The sequence below is a fragment of the Carettochelys insculpta genome, chromosome 1 (genome assembly GCF_033958435.1).
Source record: "Carettochelys insculpta isolate YL-2023 chromosome 1, ASM3395843v1, whole genome shotgun sequence".
NCBI classification, from domain to species: Eukaryota; Metazoa; Chordata; order Testudines; family Carettochelyidae; genus Carettochelys; species Carettochelys insculpta.
This window is the reverse complement of record NC_134137.1, coordinates 316725440-316742640: the sequence shown is the minus strand read 5'-3', so window position 1 is coordinate 316742640 and position 17201 is coordinate 316725440. Positions and strand designations below refer to the sequence as shown.

At 41.2% G+C, this 17201-nt stretch overlaps 1 protein-coding gene across 5 annotated transcripts in view; it reads left to right on the top strand.

The window, feature by feature from the left end:
* The window catches only part of USP15 (ubiquitin specific peptidase 15), a 137860-nt gene that overhangs the window by 8094 nt on the left and 112565 nt on the right, over positions 1-17201 (top strand). For all 5 annotated transcript variants that reach the window (XR_012648126.1, XR_012648139.1, XM_075013799.1 and 2 more), the window contains exon 2: positions 15303-15430. Coding sequence is in view for 3 of the 5 variants with exons in the window: in XM_075013799.1 (XP_074869900.1) it covers positions 15303-15430 (128 nt within the window). In the remaining 2 variants the exon portion in view is untranslated. The remainder of the gene's footprint in view (positions 1-15302; positions 15431-17201) is intronic.

The following is a 17201-nucleotide window of genomic DNA, read 5'->3' as shown; positions in this document are numbered from 1 at the left end:
CCCCTGGCGCCCAGGAGACTGGTCAGCGGCCTCCTCCCTGCATGGCAGCCCAGCCTTTAATGGGCCTCGAGCCCTGCCCCTGGCCCTTCTGGCTCTAGGCGCCATCTTCTGAGGGCGGGGCACCAGTGTTCTGGCTCAGGGCCTGCCCACCAAGGCCTCTGAGCAGCCTCCTCTGCTTCTGAGTCTAGGGGAGGCCACAGCACCTCGCTACAAGTGGCTATTATCATTTTCCATCCTTGGATGAAGGGACATTCAGTTTTTACCCATCCATTGGCTGCCTAATTCTGGAAGGTCCTTGTACATGCATATTCATCCATTTAGTCTGTCTCCACCTAGTGGGACTCAACCTAATCCTTGTGTCTTTAATGAAATCTCCCTTTGAACACCTGGCCTCTTCCTTCCTTTTCTTCCATCCGTAAAGGTTACTTCTCTGGTTGCTAGCCCTTCTATAAGAAGGATTGGCCAATGAGGAGCCATGATAGCAAATCTTCCTTTCACCTTTTGATAAGGGCAAAGAGTTGTGTGCTTTCATTCCAAATTTGTTTTTGAGTGGTTTACGCTTTTTTTCTCAGCTGAACCATGTGTTTGCCAAGATTCTTTCCCAAACCACATGCTGCAGATGAGGAAGATGGTTTCACTCTCTCCATGTCTTTGGGGCCCTCACCTTTTACCATTGAAGGACCAAACCCTTCTGAAAGCCTGCTAGAATATTTATTTCCATAGTGGGGATTATTAAAGGGCAAATGATCTATACCCAGAGAACCTTGCAGTGACTCTTAGAGTGCATTGCACTCTGCTATCAGCCATAAGGATGGCCTTCATCACATGGGATATGGGCACATTTTATGAGAGCATGAGTGTCAGTTACATTATGCTCCATGACTTGCCCTTTGCAGACATATATGTAAGGCAGCCATGTGGAGTTTTTTCTTCTCATTATGCTTTAGTGCAGCATTCTGCCGTGGTTGCCTCATTTGGTACAGTGGTTCTCTGTTGCACAGTTCTGACATTTTTCTTGTACCCTTCTCCTAAGTAGGTACTTATTGCTTGTTAATCACTTTCAGTGAAATATAATAGAGATCATCTCTCAGAAAAGAAATGGAAATTACTTACCTGTAACTGGAGGTTCTTTGAGCTGTTCAAAGAAGGAAACAGATAAGTTTGTGGAGAATTGGTCCATCAGTGGCTATTAGCCATGATGGAGTAGTGTGAAGAATGGGAGTGCTGCTACTCTTTTCTAGACAAAGTCTAACCAATTATAGACAGTCATATGTTCTTATGATCTGACACTCTCAAGTTCATGTTTATACAAATATATTTGTTTTAATGTCTTCTGCTTTTTAAGATCAGTTTGATTTACAACAATTATGAAGAAATCTTGGCACTTTCAAGAGGATAGGTAAAATGCTGTAAATTAATCGCATGTAAATTTGCATAGTAAATTATTTTCAAAGTATTTAACATTTTAAAAATTCGTAACCTAAAGAACCAGAGTAGTCAGTTACTTTTTTGTCAAGGTCCAAATTGCTTGGCCGAAGTATAACCTTTCACTTGTAGTTTGTTGTTGCCCATTTGGTGAAGAATTGCAGGATGAGGTTAATAATGTTTGTCTTTTGTGTATGATCTTAACAGGAAAACCCCTATTATAGTGATGACTTTCTTAGCTTGAAGTGATGGACATGAAGCGTACCCTAAATTTATTTTTAATAAATTACCATATTTGTGCACATTCCATGGGAAAGTCCTTATTATGGTATAGTTTACAAACTGAATAAATTATTACTAGAAACTTGCTGCCAGAAATAACTGCCATCCCCATCTTTTGCAGCTATCAGGGAGATACAGAGGCAGTGATGAAAGCCTTTTCCCTTTTGGTCACAGCCTTTGAAAGGAGGGTGCTACTGGGATTTATGCCAAAATGCTTGAGGGGACTCTGTTGTATTATGGCCTGTGGAATGGCAACAGTAGAATTGACATTTAGAATTGACCAGTTCATTACTTTGATGTGCTATGATTGATTGTGCCTTAAGAATGCTGGCAAGGTTGGTAACAAGTATGTTACATCATTCATAACTATGTGTATGTGGGCGGTCCTGTTGAATGTAATGAGACCATTCACAAGTGTATGTGTTTGCTGGATTAGTATTTACAATTTTTTTAAACATTTCTGATATCCTATTTGCCACTACTCCTCAAAGTCAAGTGATTTCATATCATATGTATTATTTGTGCTGTGTCTGTCCATCTATCTGTCTGGGCAAGGTTCTGCCATTCTCCCCTCCCCAACGCACGCGCACACACCCTATGCCAATCCCAGCTCCTCACCCTGTCAGGGCAGGGACCAGCCCACCCCCTCCCCCTAGCAAGCATGGGGCCCAGCCCAGCACAGTCCCCAGTGCAGCCTCTCCCCTGGCTGGCGTGGGGCCCAGTCTGGTCCCCCCCCAACAGAACCCCTCCACACACACCTCCCACAGTGTGCCAGCCCTTTCCCCACCCAGTGCGGTGTCCTGCCCAGCACCCCAACAAAGCCACCACCTGTATCTGCCTCATACTGTGCCAGGCACACTCCTCCCTCAGGCAGCTCAGGGCCCAGCCTGTGCACTTTGGATGTGTATTACAACACATTTCTGTCTAGGAGTTTCTTCTAGCCCAACTTCTGCTTGCAAGCAGAGCTGCAGCTGGGCTCTAATATATATTTAAAATGTCTGTGTTGCTTGATTCCTTAAGGTGAGTACAGATAATGTATTTGTCTTTAACATAGTAAATATTTCCTGATTAGGAGGTGGAAAATCATGGCATTTGGGTGCTCTCTTCCCTGTATTCTTAACTTTGCTAAAGAAAATAATTACTTTATCATTTAAGAATAGGATTTGATAGAGATTCAAGATGTCATTATTGTATAACAGAAGCAGTTTCCTAATTCAGAGTTTTTGCTTTCACCATTATTTAAGAGATTTTGAGATGTTTTGCTATGAACTTGAGGAGCCAAAAGAAATTGGTGTGTACTGTGTTTTCTAATTAACCTGTGGGAATCGTATTCATTTAAGAATTTATGCCTGCAACATCCACAACTGATGTGTGCAGATTCTATTTTAAGGGTGTACAACTTATTTTCAGAATAGTTTGTTCTTAATTAAAAATTATTTAAAAATAATGTTACAGTATTGATATTGCATGCATTTCAAAGTAGTGGTTCAACTGCAGGCATCTCAATTTTAATTCATTTTTCTCTTCCCTTTTTTCACCTTTTTGGGCAAGTCTGGGCTTTCAGGCAAATAATGAAGCAGCCCCCTATCCTGAGCCCTGGGAGCCTGAGGCAGCTGATGTAGGCCAGTTGCGTGATTTTTCTTTCCTATGCTGACATGCCTTTAGTGAAGAGTAATTGTTTGGAAAATAAGGTTTATCATTAGAGTGATAGCTAAATCAAGAAAATTAACATTTATTTAGTTAGGCCATACTTGGGGAAAAAGTAGCGGAATCCATGACTTCTGACTAAAGCATAGTTAAATGTCTTTTCTGAAATATGTAAGGGCTGCTATTTAGAATTTCTTGTTAATGGAAATTAATGTAAGTTTTGCTTCAATAAAGTGTGTTGACTGGGGACCTCTTTCTCAGATTACACACCCCTTTTTATTTAACAATTTTATTTACGACACTGGTTTCTCATTCAGGATCTTAAGTTTGCTACTCACCAGGAATATCGTTTAACAAATGTTGCTTGTCTTGAAAATTATTGTGTTGCTTCACATTGCAACCAGAACATTAACTTTTAAGTACTGACCTTCAGAGCCAAAGTGCACACAAATCACCGGATGCTTATCAGTGCTCCTCTGTCAGTTATTCTCCTGTCATATACACACTGAGCAGAAGAGGGCTTGCAAAGCTGCATGTGCCAGACTCTCATAGGGATTTGTCAGAACATTGACCAATTTCACTACAGGTCTGTAAATGGAATTGTAGACTGTTGTATTGTGATCAGTATAACTGACTGGAAAAATAACTGAATCATCAGTATTTGAGCACACTAGAATTTTGTTGTGGATTAATATTTTCTTGTTTTTGATACTGGAATCGTTTTTAAAAAATTCTATTGTTTGTGAGACCAAAAAAAAAATTGCTCTGAACTGAGTTTCCCGGATGTCCAGTGATTTAATAAGCTTAGAAATGTCCCTGAGTTGTTCTAAAACTTGAATGAAATCTCATCAGACTAAAGTATTAGATGTACAGAAATGTCTCCAAAATGATATATGTGGATCTGATAATTGAGCTGCTGTATTCCCTTTGAATTGTGTACAATCCAGTAACTTAAAACACTTCTGTACCTGCCTACTCTCTAAATTATATTGTAGAAGAGAGCCCTGGACTTTTTTAAACTCATGTTGTGCCCAAAATGTTCTAGGCATACAGAGGATTAGTCAGTTTCTGGGCCCAAAAAGCATAAGTCTGAACAGATCAGGCCCAAGGATATAACATCCAAGAAAAGTGGACAGAGAATACACGTTTCATTAGTTACCGTTCTCAGTTTTGCAGGTTTAACTGTTCTGTTTTCTCCATGCAACCTGATCAATTCCACTAACTTTTGCTCTACCTTCATAGCATTTAACTTTGCTTTAGTATTCTAAATAACCCAATTATTGTGCTTTTTATTTTTTATTGTTTTCTTTTTACCATACTGAAGTGTTTATATGAATATAACATTTCAGAATTTTGTGTCATCCCAAGTTCTGGGACCCTTTCATCTTTCAGGATCCTAGAGCGCAAACTCCAGCCTGAGTCTGGAAATCTACGCAGCAGTAAAATATCCCCACAGCCCAATCTCTGGAAGCTAGAGTCAACTGACATGGGCCAATCACAAATCTGTAATTGCAGAGTAGACATGGCTTGAGGGGCTAATCACCGTCTGGTTGTCATTAGTGCAGCTAAGCTAATCAGAGAAGATGCGGTATAAAAAGTCACTTGCCAGCCACAAATAGAGGCAGCTAGTGAGAGTTTTGGAGAGAGCTGGGAGAGTGTGGGAGGCTTTCCTCACACATTCAGTGATTCTGGGAATAAGGTGGTCAGCAGTGCACATGCTGTGTTCTCTTTCTGGCCTGAAGTTGGAAGGGATTTCCTGTTCATAAAGTCCAAGTGATATTGGCTGTTCTGGAAGAAAAGATTTTCAAATTGGAGGGGCAAGTTGAGACAGTACTATCAGTCATAAAAGCTACAGGTGTCCAATTTTGGGAAACACCAGGAAGAATGGACCTGGCCACAAAGATGTCAGTGAGAGAGGAAGTCACAGTTCATAACCACTAGAAGTTAGAGGACTCAGCAGCATTGTGTATGGGTGAAGATGGAAGAGGATAGTCAGATTATGGCCACCAGAGAAAAGAGAAGCAGGAGGATTTACACACAGCTAGAAGTTTCATATTGATGTCATTTCCCCAATAGGGAGTATGGAAGATACAGTAGGGTTTCAACATTCTCAACTTAAGGTTCACAAATTTAGTTATTTGTGAGCAGCCACTTCCCCCAGGTCTCTGGGCAGGAGTGCTGGCAGCTGCCACTTCCTGGTGCTTTGGGGCAGGGAGCGACAGCGTCTGCCACTTCCCAGGGCTCCAGGGCAGGGAGCGCTGGCAGCCGCCGCTTCCCCAGGGCAGGGAGCGCCGGTAGCCGCCGCTTCCCCAGGGCCCCAGCACAGGCTGCCATGTTCGCGAAATTCAACATTTGTGAGGATTCTGAACATGGAACCCTTGCAAATGTTGAGACCCTGCTGTGCCTCTGAAGATGGAGCAGGTCCAAAGAAGTGGACAGATACCAAACACAGAAATACAGGACAGCTTGGCCCAGTTATTAAGAAAATTAGACGTACCCACAAATTGTTCTTCAGCCATCAAAGGAAGACAGACAATCATTGTGGGAGAGTCAGTACACAGAATTAGAAGAACATTCTGTAATGGATAAATGGATAGCAGAACAGTGTGCTGCCTTTCAGAGCCAAGATATGAAATGTTGATCTAAATATTGGATAGGCATCTGGAAGTGGATAAGCAAGAATCCTTTGTTGATGGTTTATATCCTGCAAATCAGTGTCATTTGTGTTGGTACCTTGCAGATAGTGGATGACTTTAGGAAATGTGGAAGCATGACAAAGAAGAATGTCCAAGTCATCTTCTTTGAGATCATTCCTGTCCTAAGAAGAAAGACAGACAAAAGATTATGGAATTAATTTGCAAAGTAACTGGAATATGTATGGAAGATTGGCCAATCTTCTATGGGAAGAGGGTGCTATTGTAGTTTGGATGATCTCCACTGCAGAAGGAGAGATCAATCTCCTCGGCATTAGGTTGGTTAAACCAAGAGGGAAGTGTGAGCGCTTAGCACAAAATTTGAATGTTGAGAACAAAATTATCCAAGAACCAAAGGATGTGAAGATAATTTACTCTACATCAGCACTAGAAGCCTGTGTAACAAACAGGAGAAATTGAATGTATGCTCATAGAAGAGCGAATTCAATCTAGTTGGTATTACTGACATTTATTTGCCAAAGGCTGGGAATGGGTGACAGAGGATGGATCCATATGATGATTACATGCTTTATTCCTTCCTCTTGGGCACCTGACATTGGCCATTGTCAGAAGACGATATTGGGTTAGAGCTGGAATTATAACCTATGGGTATAATTTATTTAGGAAGGATCAGATGGGCAAAATGAGAGGGAGAAGCATATTGATGGGGTAGACTAGGCTCAAAAGCACCTCGCTGGAGGTCTTAGGATCCTGCCACACTGTTCCAGGAAAGACGCAGAGGAGCCCTCTAAGCTGTGTAGAGAGAATACAGTGGAAAGCAGACAATTTGGGGGCAGGGGTAAGCCAGCTGCAAGGGACTTGTAGTCCATTAGAAAGTTGCTGGTTAGCATAAAAGGAGCTGCAATGCAGATTACAGTCAGTTACTGCGTGGAGCTTGTAGAATGAAGGTTGTGCTCCTAGCAGGCTGAAGGATTGCAGGACCATGGAGAGCTCATTGCAGGCAGGGACTGGGGAAGCAAGAATGAACTGGCTGGCTGCTGGGCCTGAACCTAGAAGAGTCCTGAGGTGAAGGTTAAGCTCTGGTGATGGCTGGGTCCAAGAAATGGAAAGCCATTTCATTAAAGAGGCACCATGGTCCATGCTATTCGTAGAGCCTCTGGGCTAGGACACAGAGTATTGGGCGTGACAGGTGTGGTCCTTACCCCCAGCCCCCTGCTATTCACTGGAGAACTGGTCTACAGTTGGAAAGCAGTAAACCCCCAGAAATGAATCTGAACTGTAAGAACACCGAGTCTTTCCTTCTCTTCTATTTAGTCTTGGGGAGTCATATTGAGTGTTGACGCTACAACTTCTGATGGTCTCCTTGCCTCATGTTGGAGATGTCCATGTAATGGCTTCTTCCAGCAGGCTAACCACTAGACACCAGTGCCCTCTGGGATTCCATACTTTTCCTTTTCATATCATTGTATCTTCTTTCTTTGTGAATAATGTGAAGTCTTTCACTAGTCACAGAGACCCACTTCCAAAGAGAGTTCTTCACTTCAAACCTGACTCCTTCAGTCTCTCTCTCTCTCGCCCAATGCTGCTTTCCATAATGTGGATGAGTCACACATTTCTCTATCTCTGTTTCAAACCTGGTTATCTACACCAGCCACAATTGGTAGACATGACTTGTTTTCTTACGCATAGTAAATCTCACCTTCCAGTTACATTTTATTCCACTTGAGTATCATGGGCTTCAGCTACTGAACCATTCCTGTTTGGTGTATTTTCACCAGGGGAAGTGACTTCTGAAAAATGGCCATTCTTCAGTTCCCTATGATGATGGCTCAAAAATTTCTTTCTCTCTGTCTCACTCTTTCTCTCTCACCTAGCATATTTAGCCTCTCTCTCTGTGTACTTGTATTTAATGTCAATTTAAAGTCTTCTGTAAAAACTTTTTTGTAAAAATGACCTCTTTCTGTAATGTGGATGATTCAAACAATTTGTCTCATGGGGGAAGGGACTTCTGAAAAATGGATGTTTGTTTTCAATGTCAGGGGAATGAGGGCAATGCATTCTGGGAAGATGACACACACCCACAATCACTTGTGGGGCATTTTTTTCCCCCATTAATGCACTGACAACAACCCCCAAAAGGCAACAGGGCTGAAGCAGTTGTGGGATAGGAGCCCACAATGCACTGCTGCAACAGTCAAACTTAGGCAATTTAGTGGGTACACACTAAGTTGACCTGTGAGCAGGTGTGGGCACTCAATTTCAACTTTATAAAACCTAGTGATAAAAAGTCTTGAAAAAATTTGACTTTATTTCGTAGTGTAGATATTGTTACAAACGAACAATTTAGGCTCGACACTGGGCTCCCTGAGTACACAACGCGCTGCACAGGTGTTCATCAAATACAAGCAGTTTGTTCCCTGACAAGATTTACCAAAACCCCATAACTAAAAAGCATGACAGGAAAGCAGCTTGTACGTCCCTTCAGCAGCTGGGGATCCTGGTCAGCTGCGGATGAGTGGGAGTTCTTTAGTCCTCCAAGGCACTGGTGCCATGGCCCATCAGTAGAGTCCAAATTGCCATGCTTTTTGTGCTGCAGTTCTGTTAAGTCACTCATTACCATTTAAAGTATTTCCTTATTTGTTAGTTATTGATCTCTCAGTACTTGTTTTGTTCCTTATTTTGCTTACTTATGTTTATTACATCTGGTTGCATTAGATCACAACATGTTTGCTCCCTTCCCTTTATCCTTGTCTGCATACGTTCTCCTACAGTAGCACCCCTGCTTATCTGGAGTGCTGGTTTTTCCTAAGGCAGTGGTTCCCAAACTTTTTGGCATCACATCCCCCTTTTGATTTTTGAGAAACCATCATGCCCCTTCCCCCATTTCTTTACCATCGTCAACCTCCTTTTTAACAAAAAATTCAATTTGTAATTTAAAATAAGCACAAACATGATATTAAAATGTTATTTAAAATTAAAAACAAGCACAAATAGTTTTTCTTGGCCCCTTGTGGGTGCCTGGTCCAGCCCCACTTGGCCAGCTGCCTGAGCCCATGCCAGCTGCCAGAGCTGCCAGCAACAGCCACCTGCCCGCCTCAGACCTATGCTGCTAGAACCATCTGCCCGAGTCCTGCACTGCCGGGGCCAGCCACCTGTCCGTACACCAGCCACTGGGGCCAGCTCCCTGCCCCGGGCTAGCAGCCTGAGCCGCCCACAGTGCCTGGGCCAGCTGCCAGCCCGAGCCACCCAAGTCCCATTTTGCTGGGGCCAGCCGCCAGCCCAAGCCACCTTGAGCCTTCAATGCCATGACCAGCCAGCCAAGCCCTGAGTCCTGCAAGGTGGCCAGCCGCTTGAGCCCCACAAGCCAACTGCTTGAGCCCCTCCCCTTCCACAAAACCAGGCACCACCAGTCTCCTGCTGTTACCCCATCCCCCTCACCTGAGCCAGGCAACCCCACATCTCCATCTAACACCATCCTCCTCCTCCCCCCACACCCACACTCACTCCCCTTTGCGTGTGGGTCTTCACTGGCTGCCTGCTTTTTATAGTGGCTGCACTGGGTCACCCAGGTAAAATGGCAGGGACTGAGAGCCAGAAGTAAAGGGTGGGATGGGGGAATAATGGGGGAGGGCTGAGTCACCTCACCACCCCCCCCCCCGGATTTCTTCACGCTGCCCCCCAGAGGGCACGCTCCCCAGTTTGGGAAGCCATGTCCTGAGGCATGTTCTTGGTTCATCAGACATGGGGGGAGTGTGTTGTCAAAACACCCCTTAACTCACATACAAAGTTCTTCTGCAGTTAACTCCTACAGATGTAGCCTAAAGGGCTCACAAAGAGCTTAAATGTAATTTGATGGCAAAGTGGTAATTATTGGGGGGGGGGGGGCTCTGAATACAGGGGGAAATGGCATATGTGGTCAAAATTGTAGCATGGGGAAAGCTTTTTGCTTTCTTGAAGAGAAAATAAATGGGTACTGGGGCGCCAATCTAGAAGTTACGTTAAGACAGGAGATGAGTGCTGTGGCTGCTCTGTGGGCATCAGAGGGGAAACAGTTGAAATCTGAAAGGAAGAATACAGGTTTGGCAACGACAGGTTGGAGGAGGGGAGAGCAGCACCAGTCCTGCTGGCACTATTTGTCACCTTAGTGCATTTTTCCTGGTTCAGTTATGTTGTCCAAATCTCTTTTTGCCCTGCTGAATAATAAAGCTTTATTGGATGGTGTTAGGGGATGCTTAAATCTGTGGGGTAGAAATTGATCTACAGGCAGATAAAGGTCTTCAGACTGAGAAAATGAACTCTTGGTAGGTGGAATTCAGGTTTTGTTAGTTATCACACATTTACTGTTCAACGGAATCTCATTTGTGCAGTTTCATGTTAGTTGTTTTTTTTTTTAGTCTTTTGTGTTTTAGAACCAGTTATTCAGGCTAAATAAGACAAGAATAGACATGCTATTTCTCTGGGTAATATGTGAATGTGGTGCATCATGGGCACTTTGCTAGGTAACAATAGTAGGGGGAACAGAACTCAGGCCACTTCCTCCATATACTTGTATGCACAGATGTTTAAAAGCAATTAGTTGTGGTGATCCTGATCAAATCAGATGCAGTAAAATGAGCATATCTTTGCAGTCAACTTCTGAAGAATTTAAGCTTTCATAATTAATTTACCACCCTTAACTTTTGTAGTTCTTCACCATTCTATTTGTGATTGTACTATTACTTTGATATCTTTAATTGTAATTGTAGTAAAGATGTAATTAAAAGCTATGTGTTGTGAAAAAACAGAGTGCTTTAATGCATAGCCAGTGCATATTTCATCTGGCATATTATGGACCCAGAATTATTTCCTCACTTTCTTCAGTTGTTTATTATGGCACGTTACTAAATGTTTGCCAGTAACTGGTGTGGTGGGGTTTCTTCGAAGTATAAAGCTAGCCTGGTATAGCGGTTCTCACATGAACTTTTAAAAATCTGTCAAACTCATTATTTTTGGGTAGTACTTGATAAACTACTCTAGAGAAGTGAACATACAAAATTACAAATTGAGCCTGGCAATAAAGTTATGTGTATTGCCACTTTTTATAAGTAATTTTTAATAGTCAAAGCTTTTGGTTTAGACCTTTACTGTGATTGAGCCTTAAATCTGAGGTTTTTGAAGGACTGAAATTGAAGATTTGATCCTTTAAACCAGTTGACTGTATATATGAGTGTGAAGAGATCGGTTCAATTACTGAAACAGCCTAGAGAAGTGAGGAATTCTCTTTAGTTCTTCTAGTTTAGTGGGAAAATACTTTTGCATAAGTGACTAAAATGAAGGAAGAGGTTTTTTTGAAGTTCAAATCCTGCTAATTAGCTCAATGTAACTTAAAGTCTGGCTGACATACTTATTGTTCAGCATTATTAGAATCAAAATTGAATAGTATCTAAAATGAATAGATTCCAATTAAATGTTTGTCAGAGTACATAATATATATACACACATTTTTAGAACTGATATGTGCATGTGTGTGAACATACATGCATTTGCACTCATACTGATGTACACAGGTTTTTTTTGTCTTGTATGTTACTGTAAATTTTTAAAACGATTAGAAGAATAAAGCAGGCTGCACTATGGAATAAACCAGTTGTGCAGGGATTAAAATTTTTTCACCTGATGTTTTCTCTTTGGCCAGTTGCACGAATTCCTCCTTGGAGAAAGGATATAAGTTTCTAGGGCTGTGTCTACACTACAAGATACATTTGAATTTATTAATATAGATTTTTCTAATTCTGGAATTTGTAAGTTTGAATTTGACCATCCTCACTTCCCACATGCTCCTCACAAAGTGGAATCATTGCTGCCACACTCAAATTGGTTAACATCGACTGTTACAGTAGTGCATTTTGGGAAGCTATCACACAGTTCCCTCATCCCTATGGCATTCTGGGTATGCTCTCTGGTCTTGCCATCATTTTCCCACATTGCACTTTCCTCATTCCCCTCCGATCCCTGAAAATATGCCAATCCCTGGAAATAATGCAGGGACCCTCAAAGCTTGAAGAAAGAGGATAGAAAAGTCTAGGAAAAAATAACTTTTTGTTTCCCCCTACATTACATAGCAACACGGGTGCAGCGACTGTATTCTAAACTGGCCATCCGCTTGTCTGACCTCCCACCATTGCATGCATGTGATCCTTGAAAATAATGCAGGGTCCCAGGCTGTATTTTAAAGTGAGAAGAAAGAGGATATGAAAGTGTAGGAAAAAAACATTTTGGTTCCCCACCTCATTATATTTCTGTTGGGGAGAGTCTTTGGCTTTCCAGTGCACTCACTGTAAGGCTTCTTTGCGGTGACTGAGTTCTCAACTGGCATCATTGGAACAAAGCAGAACAGCACAGAAAGTGAATGTCACTGTAGCTATAATAAAGTAATGGTGGAAGCCCCAAATCTCATTGACTGACTGAAGAGGGGGCTCATGTTTTTGGGGATGGGGGCAAGGGTTGAGGGCCAGTTGACATGGTCCCTTCATGGGAAATCAGCCTCCCCTCCCTCCCCGCTCCTTGCAGCTCATGAGACTTCCCCCCAGCATCAGCCCCCTTAGCTGCCAGGGGACACTTCCCCCAGAGGCAGCAAGCTCCCATGTATCTTAGCCACTGTGGGGAGACTTTTTTCCCCTGCAGCAGTAAGCCTCACTATGGGCGTGGGAGGGGGTTCAGTGAAGGGCCAGTTAAAGTGGTCCTTCGCCATGGCAACAGCAAAACACCCAGTATCTTAGCTGCTGGGGGAGACTTCCCCGTGGCGGCAGCAAGCACCCGAATATCTTTCCACCTTTGGAGCCCTAAACACGCACCTGGCAGCACAATCAGTACTGAACGGCAGGCACATCTTTTTATTGGGTTGGGAGCTACCCACGTGATGTGGCTGAGCATGGGAAAGACCCAGACTGTGTGGCGCCTGTGGGAACAGAAGGGGAAATGTAAACTGCTGAGAAGTTTCGGCATCTTGTACAAGCATGACCCCCTACTACACCCTTACTGACACGTGGTGCAGCGGGGCAGTGGTTGGTACTAGGCAGCTCAAAAAAAAATAACAAGTGTGGAGACAGAGCTGCAAACTCCCTACAGGACTATATGAATGGGCAGATGCACTCACAGAACTAATAGCAAAGAAATAGAGACATTTCTCAGAATCTTGTACAAACGTGATCCCACAGTTAAAGGCTCACTACTCCCACGTGGAAATTCACAGTCTTCCTGTTATTGGAAAGCAGTGGCCAGAGTGGAGCAGTGAAAGGGGCATTGTGGGTTACGTACAGAACTCCTCAGGAGGCTAATAAATTCACTTTTAAGACATAGCACTTCCACACTGGTCTTTAATCGAACTTCTGAATTCGAGCTAAATGCTATACCCATCAGATGACTGATTTTGTAATATGAGATTAGTGCTGCCTAAATCAAGCTAATGGTATTTACACTGAAAACAGGCACATGGTAATATCGAGCTAACTGAATGAAATTTGAATTTATCTAATAGTGTAGACACAGCCTAGGGTCTTTTAAAACTATAACATGTTTTTAAAATTATTAAATCTGATCCTCATTCTGCTCGAGTCAGAGGGAATTATGCCTTTATTGCATTAGGAATAAAACCGAGCTCTGTGTGAAGTACAATTCAGAGTGACAGTTTTGCTCTTTGCAGTTTTATTCAGAAGTCTTTGATTTGAGCCTTGTATCTAAAGATAGGCCTGTCTTTAAAATGCCTAACTTGTACAAAATGCTTTTCAGGACAGATTCCAGACCTCCATTCTCTGAGGATAGTCTGGAAAGTAGAGGTGGATTTAATATTAGAATTAATATCTTTTAAGGAACCTCGTCTTTTAAAAAGAGGGTGTTAACATAGTTTACTGACTCAATGCAATTAACTGATTTTTAAAATGTTTATTGTATTTACTTTGTAAGTTTACTGACACTCAGATGCCTTTATTGCCCACTATTTTGGGGATAATTAACAGGCTATATGTCTTCCTGGTATCTTTCATATATACAGGTTGAATGTCTCTAATTCAGCACTGTCGTCTGGCAGACTTCATAATCTGGCATGATTTTAGTTAACTGGACAACCACTTACCATGCTTATGGCTAAGTTTCCCTTGGTCCCATAAAGTTTGTTTCCAGCCACCTGTCCTGACTCTGTGTTCTCTTATTTAGCTGCAATTTACCCTTAAACGTTTTCTAAGAGCCCAGTAAGCAGTGGAAGTGTTGATGATAATGCTAGAGCATATTGATCTCCCATTGTCTGGCAAATTCTCTCATCTGGCATCCGCAGCATCTGACCAGTGTCAGATGAGAGAGGTTCAACTTGTACTGATATCTTGATGAGTATTGGTATAGCAGTGTAATTAAGAGGGCTAGGATTTTTTTTGTTTTTCGTGTATCATTTTTATGCTGAGTGACGTCCTGTTGTTTAATTGTAGAAATTCATGGCCTTATATGATTATCATGAGTCGAAACAATAACAACTGTCTGACAGTAGTTCTCATAGATATATAAACATAAGATACAGTTACATCAGCATAAAAGCACTTTTGCTAGTATAACTTACACTATGAGGGAAAAAAACAGCAATAACAAACCAAGAAAACACCATATACTAGCACAGGCACTTTTGTGTCATTATAGATCTAGCAGCAAACTTATTCAAGCATAGATCTGGTTATAGAACTTACCTGAGTATCCAGTCTTAGTCATTAAATGAGCTGTTTAATTTTTGTGTTAAATGAGGAAAATATGGATATTTGTTAAAAACTTGGCGTTCTTTGACTTCTGTTGTGCTATGTTGGCAGCTTTACAAAGCCTTCTTGCCTAGCTTAAGTAGCTCATAGATAGTCTACAAAAGATATGTGATGAGAAGAGTGGCCAGTAATTTTGTATCTCTTCTGATAAATGTTTGTAAGGCTGTTATACTAACTGTTTTGTTTGGCTAGGAGGGTATTTTGCAATACTATAAAGAAATGCTAACAACTTATAAATAATACCTATGTCTGAAAATCTGAACACACTGTTGTAATGATTAATATTAATAAAATTAAAAGAGATAGGGGCCTGAGGAGTGCTTGTCAGCATGACTTTAAACATCCTTAAGTATATTTCTATGCAGAAACAGACACACTTATTTTTTAAAATTTCAGATTGATGCTCTTTAAGTCAGTCACTCTCATGCAACTATCCTACATTATTGTATACTAATTACATTAAAGTATTAAAACCATTCTTCAGATTTTTTCCAATAATTATTTGTTTTCCACTTTCAAGGTATCTAGTGGATAGTCGCTGGTTCAAACAGTGGAAAAAATATGTTGGGTTTGACAGCTGGGACAAATACCAGATGGGAGATCAGAATGTGTACCCTGGTCCCATTGATAATTCTGGACTTCTCAAAGGTAATTTATTAGTATTTATGTGCAATAAATATGTAAACTTAAACTTCCGTCTTGGTAGTCATTCTCATTGATGCAATTTTAATTTGTTGCAGTACCAAATCTCATTTTGTATTCCTTAAAAAATTTTGTGTACATATATTTGGTAAATTGATTTTTGTAATTGAACATTATCTTCACTAGCATTTAGGTTATTATAATATATTTTGTTCACAGAGAGTGGTAGGGCATGTTATTTAATATTAATTTAATTTTTAATTATTAAATTTATTTTTAATTTTTAATTAAAATTAATTTAATGTTAATTTAATATTTAATGATTTATTACATTTCATAAATTTTATTGTTATAATACCAGGTCTGTCTCTGTTATAGTAATATTGTCGGTTTGATATCATTTGAGGTTCTTCTAATTGTCTAATTTTCTTTTGATTTTCCAATTAGCTTAAAGACAGTCAGCCACATAGGTTGATGAACTCGGTTGCACCTTCATTAATATAAGTCCGTATATGTATGCAGAAGCTGCACTGATTCAGCACAAAACATTTTTAAACATGTACAAAATGCTGTGTGTATACACTAGTTTAAAACGCTTCATTTTGCTTAAGTTGATTACTAACTGGCTTAAGCAAAATTGAAGGGTTCACAGAGACTTTTGCACTCCTCCTCCTCATCAATAAGTGTGGGCTCAGCACCCATTGGTGTCTGATGCCTCTCTCACTATTACCTTCCATCTTTCCCTGTCCAATGCGGAGTGGCTTAATTTCTGTAGACTAGCTCCGCACCAATCTACTATATCATCCATCCGTTCTCTGTGGGGTCTGCCTCTCCTATTCGAACTGTCCATTATGCCGAATAACAGGGTCTTGATTTTTCATTTGTCATTCATTCTGCAAATATGCCCAAATAGTTGTAGCTTCCACTTCATAACCTTCTGTAGCAGGTTTTCTTTCAGCTTTATCTTTTTAATTCCTCATTAGTGACCTTCTTCATCTATCCTATTCTCAGAATCTTTCTATAACAACTCCTTTCGAATGACAATATTCTTTTTGAATCTTTCATTATCACTCATGTCTCACATCCGTACAACATGCTGCTTAATACACAAGGTTTCAAGATGCCCAGCTTCATTCCTAAGCTAATTGCTTTGCTTTTCCAGATCTTATCCATCGCCTTCAAACTCCCTCTTGCTTTCGCTGTTCTAGCCACTATTTCCTTCCTACATTCTAGATCATACGTTATGTTGCTCCCCAGATAGGTGAACTTCTCTACATTTTTCTTGTTCAATACCATCAACACTGATCTTTCTTCCTATTTCCGTATCTCCAAATGCCACTGTTTTTGTTTTATCGATGTTCATAATCAGTCCATACCACTTCCCTTCTTCATTTAACCACCAGCACTGTTTTCGCTAGCTTCTCCTCATCTTCCTCAATGATATCTACATCATCCACGAATCTCAAGTTGTTAATTGTTTATCCATGCACAGATATCCCTTCTACCTCTTCCTTGATCTTGTCCATCACTCTCTCCAGATGTGTGATGAAGATACTTGACGATATTGGATCTCCTGGATAATCCACTTCTTATTGATCTTTTTTTCTTCTGAAACAGTCTGCTCAATTGCTTCTTCTATAGTGATGGCTATCCCCGCGACTCTTTTATCTAGGTCTTTCTCTGTGGTGATATTCTTCATCTTCTCTTCGAGCGTTGCTGTGCATGCATTGTCTGTTTCTTCCTCGCATAGCCTTGCCACGTCTCTTCTTTTCTTAAA